Source organism: Mustela nivalis (assembly GCF_964662115.1).
Source record: "Mustela nivalis genome assembly, chromosome: 20".
Classification (NCBI taxonomy): Eukaryota; Metazoa; Chordata; class Mammalia; order Carnivora; family Mustelidae; genus Mustela; species Mustela nivalis.
In genome coordinates this window covers 28646670-28671098 of record NC_139039.1, presented here as the reverse complement: position 1 = coordinate 28671098, position 24429 = coordinate 28646670, and the positions used below count along the sequence as shown (strand labels likewise).

The 24429-nt window shown below is 40.8% G+C and overlaps 1 protein-coding gene across 5 annotated transcripts in view; it reads left to right on the top strand.

Annotated features, from left to right (window-relative positions):
• Nucleotides 1-24429, top strand: part of TENM3 (teneurin transmembrane protein 3) — a 2451411-nt gene that overhangs the window by 2308041 nt on the left and 118941 nt on the right. For all 5 annotated transcript variants that reach the window (XM_082715814.1, XM_082715812.1, XM_082715813.1 and 2 more), the window contains one exon: nucleotides 7322-7444. In XM_082715814.1, coding sequence (XP_082571940.1) covers nucleotides 7322-7444 — 123 coding nt within the window. The remainder of the gene's footprint in view (nucleotides 1-7321; nucleotides 7445-24429) is intronic.

The window sequence follows — 24429 nt, the reverse complement described above, 5'->3', positions numbered from 1 at the left end:
ATTATACGAGGTGTCCCTAAGGCCTCTTCTTACTATGAACAGTCTCAAGGGCTCTGTTAGTCACCCCTGTTTCTCAGGAACCAATGTGACTACAGAGATCCAGGCCTCTAAGATCAACTTTCAACAAAATATTGAAAAAGCTAAATTATATATTAAACCTTTCCCTTAACTCTTCTCTCCAATTTTTTCATAGCTAAAATCCTTTCTTTCTTCTCTTTCTTCCCAAACTGCTCTCTGTTTCCCCTTGACGTGCCTGTACTACCCCCTCACTGCAAAGATCCATTTCTGCTTCTCTTATAACTCCCTGTTCCTCACAACAGCAGGAAGTAAAAAAATTTATTCAGACAAAAAGTGGGATGTTTTCAGTAAAATACTACCACTGCTATGGTAGGACAGGATAGTCACTCATTCCATGAAGGCCTCGTGAACAAATGTCATTTCAACTGGACTTCGAGGTGTTGGGAGATGTCGTCAGACAGAACTTGAGGTGGGGGGGCGGCATCCCAGAGGCCAGGAATGGCAGGAACAAAGGCGTGGGAGCAGGGAAATTGAGGGCATGATTTAAATGGTAGACAAGCAAATCTGGCCAGTTCATGAGCCCTGTGATATATTCACACGGTTGTGCAACAGATCTCTGCAACTTTTCCATCTTACAGAACTGAAACTCTGCATTTTTTAAACAACTGCTCGTTTCCCCTTACCCTGACCTCCTGGTAGCCACCATTCTTTCTGCCTCTGAATTTGAACTACTTTAGATACCCCACGTAAGTGGAATCAAAATATGATTTGTCTTCTTGCAGCTGGCTTATTTCCCTTAACATCATGTCCTCAGGGTTCGTCCATGTTATAGCCTGTGGCAAAGGTTCCCTTCCTTTTTCAGACTGAGGTATAGTCCATTGTGTTATTTCCTTCACCCATTCTTCTCTTGCTGGACATTTGGGTTGCCTTTGTCTCTTGACTATTACAAATAGTGCTGCTATGACCATGGTTGTGCAAATAGGTCTTTGAGACCTGCTTTCAGTTCTTTTGAGTGTATATCCAGGGGTGGGATTCTGGGTCATATAATAGTTCCAGTTTTACTTACTTATTTATGTTTTTTTTTTTTTGAGGACCCACTCTAGTGTTTTCCATAGTAATTGAACCACTTTACAGTCTCGTCAATAGTGCACAAAGCTTGCCGTCTCTCCACATCCTCGCCAAGACAAGCCATAATGTTTCTAAACTACGAATGGGTCTGGGAAGGCCAGGAGCTGACAGTCACGAACCCAGCACGTGAATTTGTTTAATCAGATTGCTTTCCGTCTAACACCCGACATTTGCACTAAGCAAGCCTTTCCTCGCTCTTCCCTCTAGCTCCTATCTGGTGGGGTCACTTGCCATTCTACACCAGTGTCTTTCCTAGAGGAACACCTAGGAGCCTTGCAGAGATGAGCCCGTGCAGGAAAAGGTGCGGGAAACGTGAAAATACACATCTTTTAGTGATGCCATGTGTTAGATGACCTACTTTTAAATAAGTATTTTAATTTTTTTTCTTTTTTTTCAGAAACAGACTCTTTTTTTTTTTTTTTTTAAAGATTTCATCCACTTATCTGACAGAGAGAGAGATCACAAGTAGGCAGAGAGGCAGAGACAGAGAGAGGAGGGAAGCAGGCTCCACACTGAACAAAGAGCCTGATGCGGGGCTCGATCCCAGGACCCTGAGATCATGACCCAAGCCGAAGGCAGAGGCTCAACCCACTGAACCACTCAGCCGCCCCAATAAGTATTTTAATTTAAATGTAATATACATTTAGAAATGTATACAGATCATAAGTGAACACACCAGTGGAATCACTGCCAAGGTAGAAAAATGGAAGTATTACTAGCATTCCAGAAGTCCCCTGTGGCCTCTTCCAGTCATTACCTAGTCCGCCTTCCTAGAGGTAATTACTCTGGTGACTTCTGTTCCTCCTACCAGTTAATTTTACCTGCTTTTGAACTTTATACACATTGACTTACATAATATTCATTTTTTTATGGGTTCTCTTACTCTTACTATGTTTGTGACCTGTATCCATTTCATTGCACCTGGCAATGCCTGATTCATTTACATTGGTGTGTGGAATTCCTTGGTTGACTATAGTGATATGGTACGATATATGATAAACACTATAATTTGTTTATCCTTTGTACTGCTGGCAGACATCTGGGTTTCCAGGTTGAGGTTATTACAAATAATGCCTCTAAGAACATTCTTGTTCATGTTTTTTGGTGCTAGGTAGATACATGTTTCTATTGGATATAGAGATAGACTTTTGTGGACCAACTGGGGACTGAGGTTTTTAATATAAAGAAAATATATTTCGAATTCCAAATAGCAAAGTACAGATGATTTTACACATTGCCACCTATTTTCAGTAGGTGAATGTCTTGTATTTAGAAGCCCATTCCAACAACTGGACAACTTCTGATTATATGTGCTGCTGTCAAAAAAGAAATAAATCCACAATTTGTGTTAAAATTATTTAAATTTCTTTAAATTTTGATTCAGAAATTTGAAATAAGGACAACAACACAGTATAGGAAAAGGAATCCTGAAATTGGGTCAAGAGATCTGATCTTCTTTCCTTCTTTCTTTATTTTTCTGATCTTCTTTATACACTAACTTTTTAAAAGGCATTGATTGGGTAGGTCACTAACCTGCTGTCTGCCTGTGTTTTATTGGGACAACAGGGATGAGGACCCCTGTCATGCAATACATTATTAGAAGATGATAGACTTCAGGGCGCCTGGGCGGCTGAGTCAGTTAAGCGTCCGACACTTGGCTTCAGCTCCGGTCATGATCTCAAGGTCGTGAGATTGAGCCACAAGTCGGGCTCTGGACGAGGAACAGAATGTGCTTGAGATTCTCTGTCCCTCTCCCCCTCCTACTCATGCTCTCTCTCTCTAAAATAAATAAATCTTAAAAAAAAAAAAAAAAGCCAAGCTCATAGAAATCAAGGTATTTTCAAAGGTAAAAAACACACTTGAGTGGACATACAATGTTATTGCTGTCCCTCACAAATTCCCTTCTTCCTTGGACAACATTTTAGATATGAATCCAGCCCCCAGCCCTCATTACAATTACCCAGATATACATGGAAATAACAGTATGGAACTATGAAACATGATATCAGAAACAGATTTTTTAAGATTAAATTTCTACATGAATGCTTTCTATAACTTTAAAATCCACACATATAGGGTTCACATGTAATTTTTAAATTGTTTTCAAGCCTCGTGGAGGGGTGCCTCAGTAGTTTGAGCATCGAACTCTTGTTTTCAGCTCAAGTCATGATCTCGGGATCGTGAGATCAAGCCCTGCTTGGGGCTCCACGGAGCTCAGTGCAGAGTCTGCTTGTCCCGCCCCCTCTGTGCCTCCTCGGGCCTGGGCTTGCTCTCTCACTCTCTCAAAGAAATAAATAAAATCTGTTTCAAAAAGGACTCTTAGAGTTAACCAAAATAGCCTGTTGTGAATTTTCATCATTATACTGCTGTTAAAATTTTCTTCTACAAAAGAGAATTCAGTGGGAAAGTTCTTGTATGGAAGATGTGCCTGGATTACACAGACATTACTTAGAAGAATCTTTGCCCATCCTCCACCTGCAAATACTGTCTCTGACTTCCGTTTTCTAGATCTGGTAGAAAAACCTCATCTAGCCTGTGGCCCTCACCAAAGGTATACTTCACTTTCTTCAGTACTTCAGTAGGGATTTTCACATTCCAGTGCCCCCTGGGAGAACAGACAGGGGTATTGAACTAAGCCCTTTGCAGTCAGAAGGTCTGGGTTGAAGGGGAGGATCTACTGTTTGCCTGCTTGAAAGCTTAACTTCCCCCCAAAGCCTCAATGTTCTCAGATTTCAAATGAAAAAAAAAAAAAGGTAATAATAATATTCATTGGAGTCTTCATGAAGATTAAAAATAAAGCAGGTAAAGCACTAGCACAACATTTGATAACATGGTAAGTGCTTAATGAATTAAAAAAAAAAAATACTGCGTCATTGATATTCTAGCACACAACATTCCTGCCAGCCGATACCCCTCACCCAAGCTATGTGCCCAGAGGGGTGATGGACTCCAAAGGGCACAGAGCTCCCAGACACTCTTTGGCACTCTCCCCCCAACGCACTAAGTCATGTGTACACACCAAGGATCGATTTTCACCATTCATGAGTAATGGTGCCACAGGCTTTCCCATGGGTTCACATCTTGCTTCCCACCTCGGGGTGTTGAAGAATTGGGCTCATCCTTCTGCATTTACATATGTGTTTTATTTCACTGGTTGTCCCTTATTTTGTCTGCCAAGACCTTCCCAAATAGCACTGTTGCACAGTTGCTCAGTAATTTCTCTAGCATTTTTTGACTTTCATGAGATTGCTACCTCCCTCTGTCTCCCCCTCTCTCATTTTTGGAGTCACTTTTACTAATCACCTGTATTTGAAGAAAAATCTCGAGTTACATATAATGAGTGAGAGCATAACTAAATACAAAACGCCAAGATTTTCAAAGTACATACTATCCCAAGACCAGACAACCGGTTGGTCTCTGTTTTCAGTACAATGTTAAACAAGATATAATTTTATTTGGCGTGGTTCTCATTATACAGCATCTTAAGTAGACTGGAATCTCATTTTATTGAGATTTACTGTAAGAAAAAATATATATAAAAAAGCTATTGCCCAACTGGCAAAATAAATAAATAAATAAATAAAGTAAAATAAAATAACTCTCCAAACAGAAACATAACGTTACTTGCTAACATTTGACATCAGTGCCGGATCCCATGGGTTACCTCTCTTCTTCAAAGTCTATTAAAACCAATAATATAAGCAAATCTATCATTCAGGAAGACTTTTCATGATACATAAAAGCTGACAATGGTGATAAATTATTTTGTGTAGAAACTTTGACCCTTTCGGAATATTTATCATCGCTATGCCAAAGTATGTCTGTCAAAGCTTGTACTATATGTAGAATGAGTTCCCATTATTTTATTCAAAAATTGCTGAAATACCCAAAACATTGAAAAATGGATGAAGTGATAAATGTTTAGAAATCTCCTGACATTTTGCCTCTCAAACACTATGTAATTTAATGCAAAATGACATATGAAGTTATACCTCCTTACAAGTTGACAATTTGTGAATTCAAGGATTCTATAAGCTCTATCTTAATCCTTAAAAAACCAGAGATTGAAAGGAACTGCTACCAGATTATAATTTAAGAAGGGGAGTATATACATTTGTTAAAAATACACAAGGTAGATGTAGCTATGTTTGGATCTGGGTTTGCTGTTTCTTACTATAGCATAATTTTATATCAGGAGTCATTAACAAAAGAATGCAAAACATGTAGAATACCCTCAAACTGTTGAACTTTTTAAATAAACTTTAAAAATATAAAGTTCTAGTGGATTTTCAATCAATTGCTTTTCATAGACTACTACACTAATATAGTCATTAATTATTAATAATATAGCACTCTGTTCTTGACTATTTACTTGTCTTATATTTATTAACTTTTCCCTTAAATTACTGTTTTTTTTTTTAATCCACAACAGTGTTTTCTTAGTTGAAAACATCAGAACATAGATTTCATTTACTTGACAGACACTTACTAAGACGTATGAGGTATGGGGCACTTGAGTAAGGTAAATGAGATACAAGAGGGAATGATTAACAGTCTCGGGCGAGATGCTTAACCCAGTCAGGGAAGGCTCCCCCTCAAAATTGGTACCTAGCATCTGAGCAATGAATGGGTATTTTACAGTGGACAAAGAGCCGTACAGATAGAAGGAACTATTTATTGAGAGGTAGCCTGGTCTGGTCAGGTGACTTCAAATAGTTCAGTAATCTAGGGGTGCTTGCATGGCTCAGTTGATTAAGCGTCTACCTTCAGCTCAGGTCATGATCCCAGAGTCCTGGGATCGAACCTCGTACTGGGCTCCCTGCTCCCAGAGGAGTAAAATCTTTAAAAAAAAAAAAAAAAAAAGTTCAGTGATCTGGAGCCAATAAATAATGGAGTACCTATGCACTAAGAACGGTCCTGCTATGTACCAGCTCTCGGTAACGCACTGTCATAGACCTATCCTGCTAGGAAGTTCACATTAATTAAGTAAGGTAGGTTTAACCAACCTCATTTTTTAACTAAAACTAATGTTAGTAATATTCTATCATTTGTCCAAGGTTAAGTCCTAAACTGAAGATTAAACCGAAATCTAACTCCCTCTAACGCCCCTGCTCTTTACATTGACCATTTAATTGTGTTACTATATATATTACATATTTAATCAAGGCTTGCCTTTTAACAGTGTTTCACACAGTTTTTCACACTGTTTCTAACAATACTCCTTAAACATTATGCTTTTCCTCACCTCTCTCATAAATTCAATCTATGCAGGGAAATGACAAATAATGTCCAAAAAAACCCACCTTTTTTGATACAGTGATATGATCATCCCTAGGTTTCTCTAAGGATATTTAGCCTCCTTAGGGATGAATTCTGAAACTGTATTCTGTGGAACACAAATGAAAGTTTATTTCAGGATTAGTGATCAGTATCACAGTGATTATTCTTGTAAATATTTCAAATACTTTAAGAAAAATAATATAAAAAATTTTAAGTACATTTATAAATGTATAAAGTCTTATGGTTGTCTCTTTTCTAAATGCTGCAAATAAAGTAGTCAACACATTTACAAACTTTTTATAAATCTTTAAAATTATCATACTCACATCAGAAACTCTTCATGAAATGACCTGACACATAACATGTTGCTTCATCTGCACCATTGACAAATTGAATGTCATAAACTCATCTTAAGTCTAAAATATTCAAACATTACCATATTTTGTCTAAATTCTTTGTTCATTTCATAGGCCAGCAGATTTATCTGGGAGACCAGTAGTTACTTTTCACCTTAATCCCAAAGAATAGCATCATGTTTCCCGAGAATGTATAGATGTTGCAACTGAGTGTTACAAGTGTGCAAGTGGCCTGAGGTCAAGCAAAGCCAGTGTTGCTACAGAGCATTCTACCCCTTACCTGAAGGACAGTGAAGAGTGGGACTCAGAGCAGAGCAAATAATCATTCATTCCTAAGAGCCTCCTGGGCTACCTTGCTGTCTATGCTGCATTTGTGTGAGGAACTGTTTCCTTTCTAATTTTTATATGCAATTATCTCTGGTATTTCAGAACATGGAAATTTTCACTTTACATACGAATCTTGTTATAAACATGTTTACGAGTTGCGACGCTGCTGATAAACAGCAGACCTCTAAACAACTTGTATTCTTTGCCCCCAGCAATGCATCTCTTTGGCCTCAACTGGCAGTTACAGCAGACTGAAAATGACACATTTGAGAATGGAAAAGTGAATTCTGATACTATGCCAACAAACACGGTATCATTACCTTCTGGCGACAATGGTAAGAGAAAGAATTACGTGTCTTGTGTGTTTCTTTTAACATCTCTTTTCCATAAATTTATTTTTATCCATGTCACATCCAGTTATATCTGGGAGAGGAAAAAGATTTTGAAATACAGATGTCATCTTTTAATGAGGGGTTTTTATTCATTTAGTTGAAAGATTGGAAGTTCTCCTTTTTACTATAGGAATAGTATGATTTTCTGCCTTCTGAGTTGACGGCTAGGCTTTTCCACCTTGTCCTCTGTGTGTGTATTTTGTCTGATTTTTAGTCTGTAAATAGGCTATAATTCACTATACCATCTCATATATTGTATCTTGGGTGTATTAAGCTTTTTTCATTCAGCTAGCATATGGAGTTGGAATACTATGTTAATTTTGTTATAAAAGCTTTCAAATATAAGACACATTAAAGGATTATAATTTATTGACCTTTCTTCTGCTTGTCCCTTCTGTAAACCTTCATAAGTTTGCACTTTGGGCTAACAGACTTTCAGGTCACTTGGTTCTGAATTAAAAACAGAATTTAAGAAGTCTGAAAATTCTTCCTTTCATTTTTCTATATATACACCCAGAAAAATGTATATATGCATGTATACATTTATATTATATACACCTGCCCATTATTTCAATACGTGTGTGTGTGTATTTTGACACTTGGCAATCTCGGACTTTTTACAAAATGTTATAATACTTTATATCTCAAAGCAAGCGAATCAAGATACCTTTTTTGGTCACATAAATATATTGTCTGCCTTTAAGCATTTCCCAAGATGTTCTTCCCTGTTTGTTTCTTATCTCATGAATTTATTTTCTGCTTTGGCATCAATTATGTCCGTCCTCGAGTGGCTAGTTTCTCTGCAAGACTAGAGAGAAGCTATTGTGTATTTATAAATAACATAATATCTATCTATTTATATTTTTATATGTGCTTTCACTGGACACGTGCCCATTCACCATGACTAATGCCGTCATCATTTTTCTGTTCTCTGTTTTCTCATCTTTTGTTTTATTTTAACAACAATACTTTATGGTATTTCTCTTCCTTCTCAGGGAGCCTGAGGAATTCTATAAGACGTTAGATTTTCATGGTAGTAATAAATACCCTTCGCCCCACACCTGTATGGAGCCTTTTGATGTAAGACTCCACATGTCCCAAGAAACTATAAGCCGGTGACCTATTAGTAATGAAACTGTAGGTGGGGGAAATTGCAGCTAAGTAAACAGTTGTTTTAATTTTTTATACACTGATAACACACAGATGAACCATTCGCTCAAGTGATGGCACAGAAAGGGAGAGTGTTTATTCTGGGCTTCTAGAGATTAAAATGTAGCCTGTCTCTTAAAGTGGATGGTTTCTATGAAAAGAGCCTGATGGCACGTACTAACCACACGTGGAAGGAACTTTTTTTTTAGACTCAAGAAATTAGTCTAAAAAGAGAAAGGCTTATTGTAGGCTTGTTTTCTTTTACAACATCCTGGCCTTTTATCATGGTGAAGATGAAAATAGAGCACAGCTAATTAGTTCCACAATACTTGAGCGGCATAATTCTAAGAGAGCTGTGGATTGAGAGATGCTCCTCCAGCCGCGTGCTGGTCCCTGGTACTCTGCCGGGGAGTGCCTCCTCCTGCTTGAATCCGTGGTCCTCCGCTCACAAAAACCTCCGTTCAAATCCTAGTTTCTTCACCTGTTTACTTTGTGACTTTGGTCAAGGGGCTTCATGGTTCAGATCCTGCGAGAAGATTTTGGGATACTGTTGGAATAAACCATCTGGGATCATAGCAGTTCCAGGCATTTGAAAGAACATCATGGTGGAAGGGGTGGGGGGTGCGCCTGGGTGGCTCAGTCAGTTAAGCATCTGCCTTCAGCTCAGGTCATGATCCCAAGGTCCGGGATCGAGCCCTGCTGAGCAGTGGCCTGCTTCTCCTCCCTCTGCTGCTCCCCCTGCTTGTGTTCTCTCTCTGTGTCAAATAAATAAAATCTTTAAGAAGAAAGAACATCAGTACATACAGCTTCAGAAATTCTGTGGAGCAAATAGAGTTTTAAACTCTTCTCTATGTCTGCAGTAAGAAATCCACACTATGTCCCACGCCCATACCCATCTGAAATATGTTTCCCAAAATAGTGCTTATCCTCATTTTGTGACATGCACCCTGGTTTGCTTACTCTGCTGTGCTTCCCATTTAAACAAGTGCTGGTTGACACTTACTCACAAAATTTCACAGTTTACAAAGGATGGTGGTCCACACTTTCAACAGCACTACTCTGAAAGTCCCCTCCTCTAGGAGAGACTGAAGTTCCCCGACGTGATCACAGAATGCACTGCATACAGTTGACGTGAGGCTGTAGGACTGTATATACATGGAAGGAAAGAACCTTCTTCCTAGCCTAGCCCTGTAAAGAAGCTCCCCACGTAAGGAACAGGCACCAGATGCTCCAGGATGAGTTAGGTGCTCCGGCCCGCCAGCTGGACTGGCACATTCAGAGACATTCCTCCTTACAGAAAGCAAAGCTAGCTCTGGGCTCAGACCTTGTCTGCAAAGTGGGACCTAGTTAGTAGTCACTTGTCTTCTTTATTATGCCTCAAACAGCATCCCCCCCCCCAAAACCCTAAATTTTGAAGATTCTTATTTCCATTTTTCCAAGTATCTCTTAAATACTTCCATGTATCTCTTAAATACTTACAGCCCTGGGGTTCGGGGGGCAGGAGGGGACAGTATTTACAAGACAGAAGAGGTACCTGAAAATCACAGGTTTTAAACCTCTGTGACGACTCTGCCCTGTCCATTCCCTGTCGTCCACGACCTCAGCTTTTCAAGTATCCAGAGAAGCCTATCACATCATCTCGTTAAAAATTTGAGATTGCCACCCTTAGGAGAGCCTTAGAATTCTGAACAAAGCTCACCAGGAGATCTAACTGTGCTAAGTATAATGAGACCACTGAGTCACAGCCCCTAAATACTCTACTTTTGTTTATGCAGTCCTATTTTATTCTCATTTTTTAAGTACAACGCTAAGGAACAGTCATGGGGTTAAGGCTTTAGGAAACTCCCTGCTAGCTTGTAAGCCCATTTAAACAGAAGCTTCTAAGTGGTATTTAGTATATAAAAAAAGAATTTCTATTATATTCCATGAGACCATCTATGACTGCCAGTTTTAGAGACAAAGTGTCAGAAGTGTGGGGTCTCGGGGCGCCTGGGTGGCTCAGTGGGTTAAGCCGCTGCCTTCGGCTCAGGTCATGATCTCAGGGTCCTGGGATCGAGTCCCACATCTGGCTCTCTGCTCAGCAGGGGGCCTGCTTCCCTTCCTCTCTCTCTGTGATCTCTTCCCTTCCTCTCTCCTACTGTGTTCTCTCTCTATCAAATAAATAAATAAAATCTTTTTTTTTTTTTTAAAGATTTTATTTATTTATTTGACAGAGAGAGATCACAAGCAGGCAGAGAGGCAGGCAGAGAGAGAGAGAGGGAAGCAGGCTCCCTGCTGAGCAGAGAGCCCGATATGGGACTCGATCCCAGGACCCTGAGATCGTGACCTGAGCCGAAGGCAGCGGCTTAACCCACTGAGCCACCCAGGCGCCCCTAAATAAATAAAATCTTAAAAAAAAAACAAAAAAGAAGTGTGGGGTCTCAGGCGAAACTGACGGACATTGGACAATGTGGATGAAGAGAGGAGAATGAGGTTTTTCAACTTCCAATACCCGTCTCTTTCCAAAAACTACAACTGCTCCCCTGGACCAAGGAATTCACTTAGCCTAATGTACTGGAAAGAATGACCCAGGCCTGTATTCGGTTCCTAGCTCCTTCATTTATTTACTTTGTAACCTTGAGCAAGTCACCTCACCTCTTAGAGCCTCAATTTCCTCACGTGTACATAATACCCATCTCCCGGCTCATTGACCGCCAAAGGTCTGGCCGCCCTACTCCACTTCTCTTGCAGGTTCCCATCCACACGTGTCAACCCTTGTTCCAGATCTACCCAAGTCCTCAGAACCCAGCTCTCTCCACAGATGGGCCCCCTTCTGTTCAACAACAAATAGAAACGTCCCCAGGAAGTTCTCTTAATTTCTTGTCAAAAAGTCATTCCTCTGTGTGTCTGTCTGTACGTTGACACCCTTTGCCCTGTATTCGAAGTTCATCTTCCCATGAGCACTCTCAATCCCATTCTGTGTCTTCCAGATCTGCCCACTATTGACACCTGCCAGGAACATGAGAACCTACGGAGGCCTCTCAACGTCTTTTTAAAAAAGCCCCAAATCCCTCGACTCTCCCTCCTAGTCCAGTTCTACCCTATTTGTCCCTTCTCGCGCCACCCCCAGCCTTCGTGAGCACAGCATCTGTATTCAGTATATTCACTCCCTTGCTTTCCACATACCCCTTTCTCATGGCTCGTTCTCCACCATCGTGCACTGAAACTGGTGTCTTCTGGGGGTATCACGTGCTACCTCGGTAGCATCAATGAAGCCTCTTCCATCTTTATCATCTTTGAGTTCTTGGTAGCGTATGATAGTTAACCTAACCCTCCTAATGGAAATGTTCTTTTCTCGTAGCTTCTGTGATACCGCATTCACCTTGGCTCTCTCCCTTTCTCTTTGGCAGTAACTTGACTCATCTGTTGACTCAGCTTTCTCCTGCTGATCCCTCCACATTGTCTCTACTCAGGACTCTGCTCTTTTTTGGAATAGGATTCCTCTGTGTTCTCTTATCTGCTCTCCTGGCTTCGGTCACATTCTCTGTGCTATGTGACATTCTGCGTGCTCCCAAATCAATATAGGTATATATGGTATATGGATATACATGGAAATTTTTCTACCTTTGAGCTCCAGACAACTATGCAAAATCCATCCAGGTCCCTTCGGAACTTTTCCACCAGGGTGTCTTCCAGGTGCCTCAAACTTCCCGGGTCTAAAACTGAGCCCATCAACTACTTTGGTTCTCTGTTCTTGCATCCAGATTCAGTGGCTTAAGAGAACAATTGGCATCAGTTCTCCTGATTCTGGACATGGACTCGGAAATTCTGTGATTGTGCTTGGTGTTTTCATGCAGTTGCTTTCAGATGTCAGCTGGGGCTGTTTAAAAGCTCCACTGAGCTAGATGTCCAAGGTGGCTCACTCTCATGGCTGGCACTTAGTGCTGTGTGTTGGCCGGAACTCAACTGTGGCTGCTGACCAGAACATTCCATGGGGCTTGGACTTCTCAGAGCAGAGCAGCTGGTTCTGAAGAGAAGTATCCCAAGAGGGAGCATTCCAAGAGACCCACACAGAAGTTATAAGCCTTCGCACATCCTACAATATTGAACACTTGAGGATGCCACTTCCATTGCATCCTGTTGGTCAAGAAAGTAACATCAGCCCAGATTCATGGGAAGGAGAATTGAACTCTCTGTCTTGTGGGTAAATGCCAGGGATTCATTTCATGAGAGCATGAACAATTAAAGATATTGTGGTGACCGTCTTCTGGAAAACACAATTGCTGTATCATCCCTTTCCAAATTTGTCTCTCCTTCACAGCCTTCTGGGCCGGGAAATGGCATCTTACCTGGGCCAGAATTTCAGGAGGAATGCCTGGCCCCTCCTACTCTCTCAGCTCCAGATTCAGTGAATAACCTAGTCCTATCAGTTCTAACTTCACAGGATCTCTTGGATCCATCATCCCTCACCTGAGTTGGAGAAGCCACCTTCTGTCTGGGCTGTTATGTCTCTAGTCTTGCTCACAGAGTTTTCAAACACAAATCTGAGATATCAGTACCCTGTCTGATCCCCTCCAGTGACCTAGACTCCCATCAGATGCTTTTCAGTGATTTCCAAGGCTCCCCACAATCTGGCTATAGATCACACCGTATTCTAATACGGAAACAGTATAGGAAAAAGATAGAGCCTAGGCTTTAGAGCCAACCCACCTGGCTTCACATCCTAGTTCTGATCCTTAATGGCTTTGTTACCTGGGACAAGGTGTCTATAGCTTCTTTGGCCTTAAGTTTTCTCATCATTAGAACCGTCTTAAGGATTCAATAGAAATACTTAAAACGGTGTGTAGTACATAATAAAGGCTTGAAAAATGTTAGTGGCTATCACTGGTACTACTTAATGTGTGTCTTCTTTGCCAGAGTAGGAGACATAGATTGTATCTGTTCTCCGCTGCTCTGTCCCAAGCTCTCAGCACAGCTATAGACATGTAAAACATGCTCAGTTAGTATTTGTCAAAGGAATAGATGAAAATACTACGACTAAATGCTATAAAGTACATAAAGGGCCCAACGCCGTGCCTTGCAAAGTATACGCAGAACAAATTTGGTAGAGCCTAGTGGTTAAGAATTGAAGCTTTCTTATTGGCCGGCTAGGCATGAGTGACCTTCCCTAACCTGCTGATTCTCTGTGCGGTAGTCCTGACCGTTTAAATCAAATCCCACCTGTAGGCTGCCAGGCAGTGACTGGAACGTGGCAAGATTTGATACATGTCAATAATTATTAGTTCACGCTTTTTAACACAATTCTAGATCACACACTTGTAATTTGTAGCTAAGTTTTTAAGAAGATACATCTTTAAATCTGCATCAGGAATATTCCCTAAAGCAATCATAGAAATCCTTATTATTAGTTATTTGGATTTTATGAAAGGAATCTTATCCTTAATATTCCTTTGAATGCAGAGTATTGTAAAGCTATTTACTGAACACGTGTTATGTGTCATGCATGGAGCAAGGCTCTGAGAATATAGCTGTGGCGGAGTGGAGGGAAGATAATCCCGGCTGTTCTCGGAGCACGTGAATTGCTAGGCAAGAAACCAAGCAGGCAATTACAGTGAGTTAGCAAATAGAGAGCACCATGGCAGGATATTTCAACACTACTTTATTTGAAAGGAACAATAAGACAAATGCCAAAATTTAGTAGAGACTTGTTTGGGATAATGTAAGACAAAAAGCCATAAATTTGGGCGAGTATAACTCTGGCAAATTACTTCTCCAATCAAAAGCAAAACAAAACAAAAACATCCACTCCTTTTGTACAAACTTCCAGTTATAAAGTAGGTAGATTATGGGGTATAATGTAGAGCACGGTGATCATAGCTAATAATACTGTATTGGATATTTGAAAATTAAGAGAGTAGATTTTTTTTTTTTTTTTTTTTTTTAGTTACCGTACAGTGCAATATTGGTTTCTGGAGTACAGTTCAGTGGTTCATCCCTTACATACAACACCTGGTGCTCATTGCAGTGTCCCCCTTAATGCCCGCCCCCAACCAGCCCATCCCCCACCCACCTCCCTCCATCAGCTGTTACTTTGTTCTCTGTCCTCTGCTGTTCAGAGTCTCTGATGGTCTGTCTCCCTCACTAAGACAGTAGGTCTTAAAAGTTCTCTTCACAAGAAAGAGGTGGCAATTATGTGAGGTGATGGCTGTCAACGAGACTCATCGTGGTGACTGCTTCACGTTGGGTACAAGTGTCAGGTCGTCACACTGTACTTGGAAACTAATGAAATGTTTTATGTCAATTATGTATGAACAAAAAATTTTTTCAACTCCTGAGCACAGATTTAAAAACTACGTATATATGTTTGTGTACGTATATATACATACATATATATGTGGGTATATATATATATATATATATATGATTAGTCCTGTTGAAACAAAATAATTCCAGTGCTTTTCAACTTTACATTTTTGTTTATCATATATGAATTTTCTCAAGTACTGGACGATTTCGGAGAATTAAATTTTATAGCAAGTTGAAGATCACCTATGATTTGAAGAAATGGGCTAAAAGGTGCCTTGTGTTTTCTTCAGTATTTTATATAATTTGAGTTGCAGTGTGCAGTAGTTCCTTAACTAGGTGCCCTATAGATTTTTGTTCATTAAACTGTATTCGCAAAGTAGTTCTGTTTCAATTCAATTCTCTTGCGATGCAACCCTGTCTGTCCACCACGCTAAGTTATGGCATGTGGTTGTTTATAAACAGATACGTTCTCTCAGAGATCTCAGAGTCAGGGTATGAATCCAAAGTGACGTCATAGGCTTGGAGGATGGGCTACTGATGGTCTATAAACGCCTAACCTTGCTTTCTGACATCTTAATTATTAGTGCCTCTGTGGGACTCAAGACAATATTATCATTCACCCTCCCCAACAATGGAGTTAGACTTTCACAGTTAGATTTCTTTTTGGCCTTTGCATTTTAATAATTTTGGGCTTGTTTACTCACATCCTGTGCAGGCAGCAAAGTCATGATCTGGAATGGCAAAATAGTTAGTATTGAGCATCTGTGCTTTTTCTGATGTCACAGAATAATTTTCAGGCAGATACCAGACCTCCTGATAACGAGTATGATTTCAATATTCCATTTTGTCCTTATAACGTCTAGGGTTGGTAAATCGTTATTTATACAATATCTCAGAGTTCAAGGCATGGTGAATGCAGTATCTGAAAAATGCCAATTTTATGGAAAAAATTTTCCTGATGTGTTTGCCTAGAGACAGGGGAATTACCTGAGAAGGAGAGGAGTAACAATAACTTCAGGGATGTGACCTCTTTAAGTGTTCACGCTCTGACAACCATATTTTAAGACGCTCCGAGTGTTGTGACACATACTTACTGATGAAAGGGAAATTCACAGTTAGTAGGTAAAAAGACTGCTAGTGGCTCCCACATTCAGACGCAACAGGACATGTTGGGGAAAAATCTTCAAGATGATACCCTATTGTGTTAGAAGACATGGTACACCTCACTCTTACTGTGAAGGTTTTAATTGGTTTGATTCCTAACCTACACGCTTTGAGTTTAGAATAACTACAGGGCACTCTGTTGCCCTCTCTATTTTTTTCTCCATTTTTCCTCCTTTTTCTCTTAGCAAAACCTACAAACAACCTTCCTGTTTCCTATGATCATTCCCAGGCTCAGGCTCCGGAGGCTTAAGGATGGAGTGATCTCAGTGAGGGAGCACAGAGAGCACCAGACCTGGCCCTCCTTTTATTTCCTCTGAAGCCAACGTGTTCAGGAATTCAGGACATGATGAAAGACGTCTGTGTCCTGGCTTTTATCTGGGAGGACTGATGAGCTTCAGAGGAAAAGGTTGCTCGAGTATTTACAAGTTTATCAAACTGTGTCAATGGCTCGCTGACTTCCAGGTGTGGTTCCAATCCATGAAGAGCATTTGAAAACGCTAACAGGATTGACCACACTTGACTTGGCCAAATGAGAGAAGAGCCGGGACTTGAAAAGCAGTAGGACAGAATTTAGAAAGACAAAGCCCCTTCACAGGACTGCGGTTCCCTGACATTCACACTGGAGGCTTTTGCAAGAACGTTACACTAATCCAAGCCGCCAGGTCACTGGATTTAGGTAAAGGAAAGTCAGCCATGTCCCACTCCATCTCTGATTCTAGTAAGAGGTCAGGTCTGCATCTGTCTTTTAGAAAAGATCCATTGTAAGACTTTAATTCAAAACAAATTAATTCTCTTTTCTTTTTAAATATTTTATTTATTTATTTGGAGAGAGAGAGAGCGAGCGAGCGAGCACAAGCAGCGAGGAAGTGTAAAGGGAGAGGGAGAGACAGGCCCCCTGCTGAGCAAGGACCCTGATGAGGGGCTCAGTCCCAGGGCCCTGACATCATGACCTAAGCTGAAGGCAGACGTTTAACCGACTGAGCCACCCAGGCGCCCCAAAATATATTCATTCTAAATTGTGTAACAATTAGAAACAAATAGAACTGGATGGGCACTTTAAAGCAAGAGTCCTATTTCAGAGGAAAAGCTAGACTAGATGAGTGGTCTTCAAGCTATTTAGTTCTTGGGCCTTGAGACAAAATAGGAATACAGATTTAAATTAAAGTGTATTTCCTGCAACCATAAGACTCATAAATGTTTTGAAAACCTGTTTTCTTTTAAATGGAATTGTACTCATAATTACAAGTTGTACCCATTTGACTAAAATCAACCTAATTATTCTATAACTATGTGAACCATTTTTATAACTACTAAATATAAAAAGTGTACATGTATTGAAAATACCTCTCCAAGTAAGGTGAATGGGGGCTTTCCCAATTAGTCCAGCTAGTCATGGATGGATATTATTACAAAAGCAAAGGAGGAGGCACCTAGGTGGCTCAGTGGGTTAATCCTCTGCCTTCGGCTCAGGTCATGATCCCAGGGTCGTGGGATCGAGCCCCACGTCGGGCTCTCTGCTCAGCGGGGAGCCTGCTTTCTCCTCTCTCTCTGCCTGTCTCTCTGCCTGCTGGTCATCTCTGTCAAATAAATAAATAAAATATTTTTAAAAAAAGCAAAGGAAAAAGATTCAGTATCAATTTTATTCCTGTTTCTTTTTTTATAAACATAAATATAAGAAATCTTGCTGCAAAATAAGCAGATGGGAAGGAAAGGATTTTTTTAGAGTGATGCTATTCAACTGTTTGAAATCCTTATTAGTCATATGTCAAGAATCACGTTGTGATCTATTTCTAAAAGGTGTGTTGAGTGGTCTGCAAGCTGTCAGCTCTGTCACTTGTCTTTGTCAGTCTTACTGAGAGCACAGAACTGACAACTACCTGCTTTCAAAAATATTTGGTCCCAAGTCTTCCAAATCCACCCATTTCTCAGCTTCTGTGAAGTATATCCATAAAAAGCCTTCCCAAGGCTTAGCAAAGCACTCCTAATTGTACCCGTTACTCTTTCTTTACCTTAGTGGCTTTGTTTAACCCGATATCCACAGAGTGGCGTGGAAAATGGAACTTGTGTTCATTTTCATATACCTTTGTTATTACAGTGTCTTTTGAATGCTTTTGTTGTAGCATATGTTTTAAATACCTCTAATTGGCTCATTTAATTTGTAGGAAATACTAGATAATTTCCTGGCAGAGCTAGGACTCATTAAAATGAAACTTTCTGTCAGAAAAAGATTTCTTCAGTTCAAATCAAGTAATAATACATTTTGTCACCGTCATCACAGCTCTGAATTCCTTCTCTAAGGCGAGAGCAGAGAGACAGATAGAGCACAGATTCTTGCCTTGAGTTTGGCAGTTGGATCGAATAAGGCATCACTGTCTTTAATCGTTCTTACCTTATGGATGTTGTCTTCGTGGTCAGGAAACCTTTCTGCCGGTGGAAGACGTTCTCTGCCAGCGGTTAGGATGGATAATGAGGTCACCAAACAGACATGTTCTCTCTCTCTCTTGATGTCTCGGACTTCACAACTTACCAACAGTCTTAAATATTCTGATCGTAATGCCACACTTTGTCCTTGATAGAAATACATGCAAGACAGGGAAAGACACTAAAGCTCTCCCTTGGGCTTATAGTGTCTCAAATAAAGGAGGCTTCGTCAACAAAGCTACTTTCAAGTTTGCCTTTGTTTGGCACATTAGAAGCTTTATATGCTCAAGACAATGTGTCATAGTAAGATTCTGAATATGTGAGAGGTATGCCCTTCTGTTGTAAAGAGAGTCTACATATGGAAATTGTTGAGGTTCTAGAAATTAATTCCCTTAAAACAGACGACTACTCTCCTCATTGAAAATCTTCCCAAAATATGTAAGGAAGAAGGGAAGGAAGGAGGCAGGGAGGAAAGAAAAAAATCTTCATGTCGTCTTCATACCTAGGAGTATGACTCCTCTTATTTGAAGACTCCTGGACTAACTGACCTCCATGGGCACTTGAACTCTGAGATGCCATGATGTTATGATTAGTCAGTGTTTTTCATTACAGGGAGACAGAAAACAATGATCTCAACTCCTACTGCCCCCATTCAGGCACATCCAATCAACCTTGGTTCTTCTGTCTCACAAATGAAAGAACCTTCTTTGTGAAAAGGAGCCACCTGTTTAATTGCTGTGGGACTAATTGGATAAGTAAACACACATAGTGATACAACGGTAGGCACACATATCATTTCTGTGAGAAGAGCCTTAACCCCTTGAAATCAGTATATGGAGAAAACAACAAAGCAAAACCTGAGACCCTGCAAGTCACAACTTGATTACTATTTCCAAAGCTAATGCTTGGGCCAGGATGATGGCCGGGGAGACAAGGTTCTGTGATGAGCACCATTCTATGCTTACCAGCATTCAAAGTGCGGATGTGCTATTCAAGCTGCTAAAAACCATTTATAGCAGCTCTGCATAGGATTAACGCCATTGAGTGGATTAGATCACGGAAGCTTCAGAAAATAACAATAGGACTTGCTAATAACAATGAAGTATAATGATAGCCTTAGTGATGTACAAACTTGATGAGTGCATCCAAATTGGAACCACTTCCGTATTTAAATATGACATGTGTACGAACCAGTCTTCGTGGGGAAAAGGACTACTACTTTATTCAGTATTTTTAAAATAGTTTCATGTGGAAGTCAACCCAAAGACAAGAACCTGTTAAGAATTTAGTATAAATTATTACTCAAGGAATTTCACATTATAGTATCCATGGCAGTGCTTATTTCATAAGAACTGGGCATTTCTTTCTAATCAAAGTAACTCCAGGGGCATCTGGGTGGCTCAGTTGGTTAGGCGTCTGCCTTGGGCTGCCGTGGTGACCTTAGGGACCTGGGATCTGAGCCCACGTAGAGCTCCCTGCTCAGCGGGGAGTCTGCTTCTTCCTCTGGCCCTCCCCCGATTCCCACTCATGCATGTGCTTACTCTCTCTCTCTCAAATAAATAAAGAAAATCTTTTTAAAAAGTACGTATAGAAAAACCTATAAATTTATATCCTAAAACTGAAACCCAAGCAGATTGTCTGGTGTGGTTCAATGGGTTACCATATCTGATTTTATATAAATTAGACAAATTCAAAACTTAATAATTTAAAATATTTTTTTTTAATAAAAAGAAAAGATTTCGCTGATGACTAGGTAAGACACACAGCTTTGGAGTTCTGCAGGCCTCACTTTGAATCTTGATTCTACCACTAACTTTGGGCAGGTGGTTTATTTCTCTGAGCCTTCGTCTCTTCATCTCAAAATAATGTCAACCTCATGGAGTTTTTTTGAAATTCAAAACACATAAATTAGATGAAACTACTTAACATATCATAGGACTTCAGTAAAGTTAGTTCCATTTCTCCTTTTTCTCTTTAATCTTTTAATTAAAAACTAATTTATGGGGACGCCTGGGTGGCTCAGTTGGTTGGACGACTGCCTTCGGCTCAGGTCGTGATCATGGAGTCCCAGGATCGAGTCCCGCATCGGACTCCCAGCTCCATGGGGAGTCTGCTTCTCTCTCTGACCTTCTCCTCGTTCATGCTCTCTCTCACTGTCTCTCTCTCAAGTAAATAAATAAAATCTTTAAAAAAAAAAAAAACTAATTTATGGGGGCACCTGGTGGCTCAGTGGGTTAAGCCTCTGCCTTTGGCCCAGGTCACGGTCTCAGGGTCCTGGGATCGAGCCCCGCATTGGACTCTCTGTTCAGCAGGGAGCCTGCTTCCCTTCCTCTCTCTCTGCCTGCCTCTATGCCTATTTGTGATCTCTCTCTCTCTCTCTTTGTGTCAAATAAAATAAATAAATCTTTAAAAAAAAAAAAAAACTAATTTCTGGGGGCACCTGGATGGCTCTGTTGGTTGAGCCTCCAAATCTTGATTTCAGCTCAGGTCACGATCTCAGGTCTGTGAGATCAAGTCCCATGTCCTCCGCACTGAGTACAGAGCCTGCTTAAGATTCTCCCTCTCTCCCTCTCTTTAAACAAACAAACAAACAAACAAAACTAATTTATGATATATGTAGGTGCTAATTGCAAAGAAACATCCAAAATGTACAGTTAACATTTGGCCTCAGGTATTTAAAATTCCATATGAATCAAGAAAGATATCTGATTGGAGAGAAAACGAACATAATCTCTGAGCGGTCAGATTATATTTTTTTTATCTTTGTATTTAGCTCTGTGTTCTAATTTTGCTAGAGCGAATATGTATTACTGCCATAAAATAAATATTTGATATCTCAGTGAATGATGTGGTGTATAATCTATGAGCCGATACGTAAAAAATTACAAGGATTACTATAACCCAATTTTTAACTTTTTAAAATATTCTTTATTTATTAGGCAGAGAGGTAGGCAGAGAGAGTGGTGTGGGGGGAAGCAGGTTCCCCACTAAGCAGAGAGCCGGATGCGGGGCTCCATCCCAGGACCCCAGGACCATGACCCGAGCCGAAGGCAGAGGCTTTAGCCCACTGAGCCACCCAGAAACCCCTTTAAGTTTTATTCCCTAGAGCATATCATAATACTAAATTATTAGTTAAAGAAAAGTCGGCCCGATAACTGCCGTGGTTATGGACATTAAGAGAGAAGAGGAGGTGGGATTGTAAATAATGAGTTTTTGCTGAGCTTTCTTGTACAGCCCCTCCTGCCTCATCCCTGGGTTCTGGCAACGATATCCCATCTCGTGTCTCCCCATGCAGGCTTCTCACTGTGGTGAACCCCCTCACCTGCAGAGGAGGTGTTCCGGGACCCCCAGTGCACGCCTGAAGCCACAGATCCTACTGAAATTTATATATACTGTGGTTTTTCCTATACGTACCTACCCAGGATAAAGCTTAATTTATAAATTAGGTGCTGTAAGAGGTTAATAACAGTAAGTAACCACAAAATCGAATAGTTACAACAATACCGTATAACAGAAGTTATGTGAAGGTGGTCTCTCTCTCTCTCTCAGAATAGCTCACTCTCCGTACTCACCCTGCTGTTTGTGGTAAATGGGGCGGGGGATGCTCCTGTGGAGAGATGAGGCGAGGTAAACCGTGCGGGACTTGTGATGTGGCCCTTAGGCTACTATTGACATTCTGAGGATACGTCAGAAGGAGGATCACCTGCCTTCACACCACAGCCGACGGCAGGGAGCTGAAGCAACAGAAAGTGAAGCCAGGGAGAAAGCGGCTACTGTTTGTCTTTAATGTCCTTGACCATAACTTCATTTCATCTTCAGCCAATGGTCTCCCTTTAATGTATAACTCCTTGGCAAGCAAGGGTTCATTTGTCCTTGTAGCATACGGTAGGCCGGGCAGAAGACAACCCCAGCATTTACGAGTACTCTACTTCAAACTTCGCAGTTATCTATAAGCGTGAATTTATTCTGAATTATTCTAGACCCCAGCGGGCATAACTTGGATATGTGCTATACTCATCTGTGATCACACAAGACACTTTCCTTAGTAATCTGGAATTCTGTTTCTCCTGATGATAAACACGCGTGCCTGCATGTACACACACGCACACACAACATAGGAAAAGTAAGTGCTTTTATGGCATTGAAATACAATTTGCCCATATTGAGTCGAATACAAGTATCTATTTTTTAAGTCTTTATTTAAATTCCAGTTAGTTAACATACAGTGTAATATTAGTTTCAGGAGTACGACATACTGAATCATCACTTCCATACACCTCCTGGTGCTCATCGCAAGTGCCCCCCCCCTTAACCCCTCACGTATTTCCCCCATCCCCCTCCCACCTCCCCGCGGATGACCATCAGTTTATTCTCTGGAGTGAAGAGTCTGCCTCTTGGTTTGTTTCCCTCTCTCTCTCTTTTTCCACTTTATTCATTTGTTTCATTTCTTAAATTCCACGTATGAGTGAAATCCTGTGGTATTTGTCCTCCTCTGACTTATTTCACTTAGCCTGATTCTCTCTAGATCCATCCACAGCATTGCAAATGGGAAGATTTCCTAATTTTTATGGCTGAATGGGAACTGCATGGTGTCTATATACCACATTCTCTTTTCCCAGTCATCGGTCGGTGGGCACCTGGACCCCTTCCGTAACTGGGCTGTTGTAGAAAAGCTGCAGTGAATGTCAGCAGGAGTGTATCCCTTGGGCTTACTGTTTCTGTATTCCGTGGGTGAATACCCAATAGTGGGATCACTGGATCATAGTATCATTTTATTTTTAACTTTCCGAGGAGCCTCCATACTGTTTTCCAGAGTGGCTGCACCACTTTGTACTCCCACCCACAGTGCAAGAGGGCACCTTTATTCCACGTCCTCACCAACATCTGTTGTTTCTTGCACTGTCGATTTTAGCCAATCTGACAGGTGTGAGATAATGTCTCATTGTGGTTTTGATTTGCGTTTCCCTAATGATAGGTGACGTTGAGCATCTTTTCATGTGTCTGTTGGCCATCTGGGTGCCTTTGGAAAGGTGTCTTTCATGTTGGAGACCAGACTGTTAAGCTGGCCTTCAGGGCCTTCCACAAACTGATCTCATTCTCCCTTTCTAGTCGAATCTTCTGTTACTCCCATAACAGACCCATTACTGTCTCCCATTCACTCAGTATACTCTGACGGCCACATGCTTTACATATGTTGCCTTATGTAATTCTTACAGTAGTTCTATGATTGCGTTATTATCACCCCCATTTTACAGATGAGGTTTAGAACCAGAGATTTAATATTTTCCTTAAGAGCAGGGCACCTGGGTGGCTCAGTGGCTTAAGCCTCTGCCTCCAGCTCAGATCATGGTCTCAGGGTCCTGGGATCGAGCCCCATGTCGGGCTCTCTGCTCAGCAGGGAGCCTGCTTCCCCCTCTCCCTTCGCCTGCCTCTCTGCCTACTTGTGATCTCTGTCTGTCAAATAAGTAAGTAAAATCTTTAAAAACAATTTTTTCCTTAAGAGCACCAGTCAGTTATTGACAGAGCCAGGATTCGCACCCAGTTTGACTGTCTCCAAAGCCAGTTTTCCTAACTTCTTTTCTAGCCATATGGATCTCTCTGTTCACCGTCACTGCAATACACAGCCAATTACACACCCATGGTTTGTTTTTTTAAAGATTTATTTATTTATTTGAGAGAGAGAATCTCAAGCAGACTCCCCACTGAGCATGGAGACTGACGTGGGGCTCGATCTCACAACCCCGAGACCATGACCTGAGCCCAAATCAAGAGTCAGACACTTAACTGACTGAGCCACCCAGGCACCCCTGCACTCCCAAGTTTTTAATCATAATGTTTACACCAAGTCAAAAACCTTACCCTACCTGTCCTTCAAAGTTTACCTTGGAGTTTAACCCGTCTGTGAACTT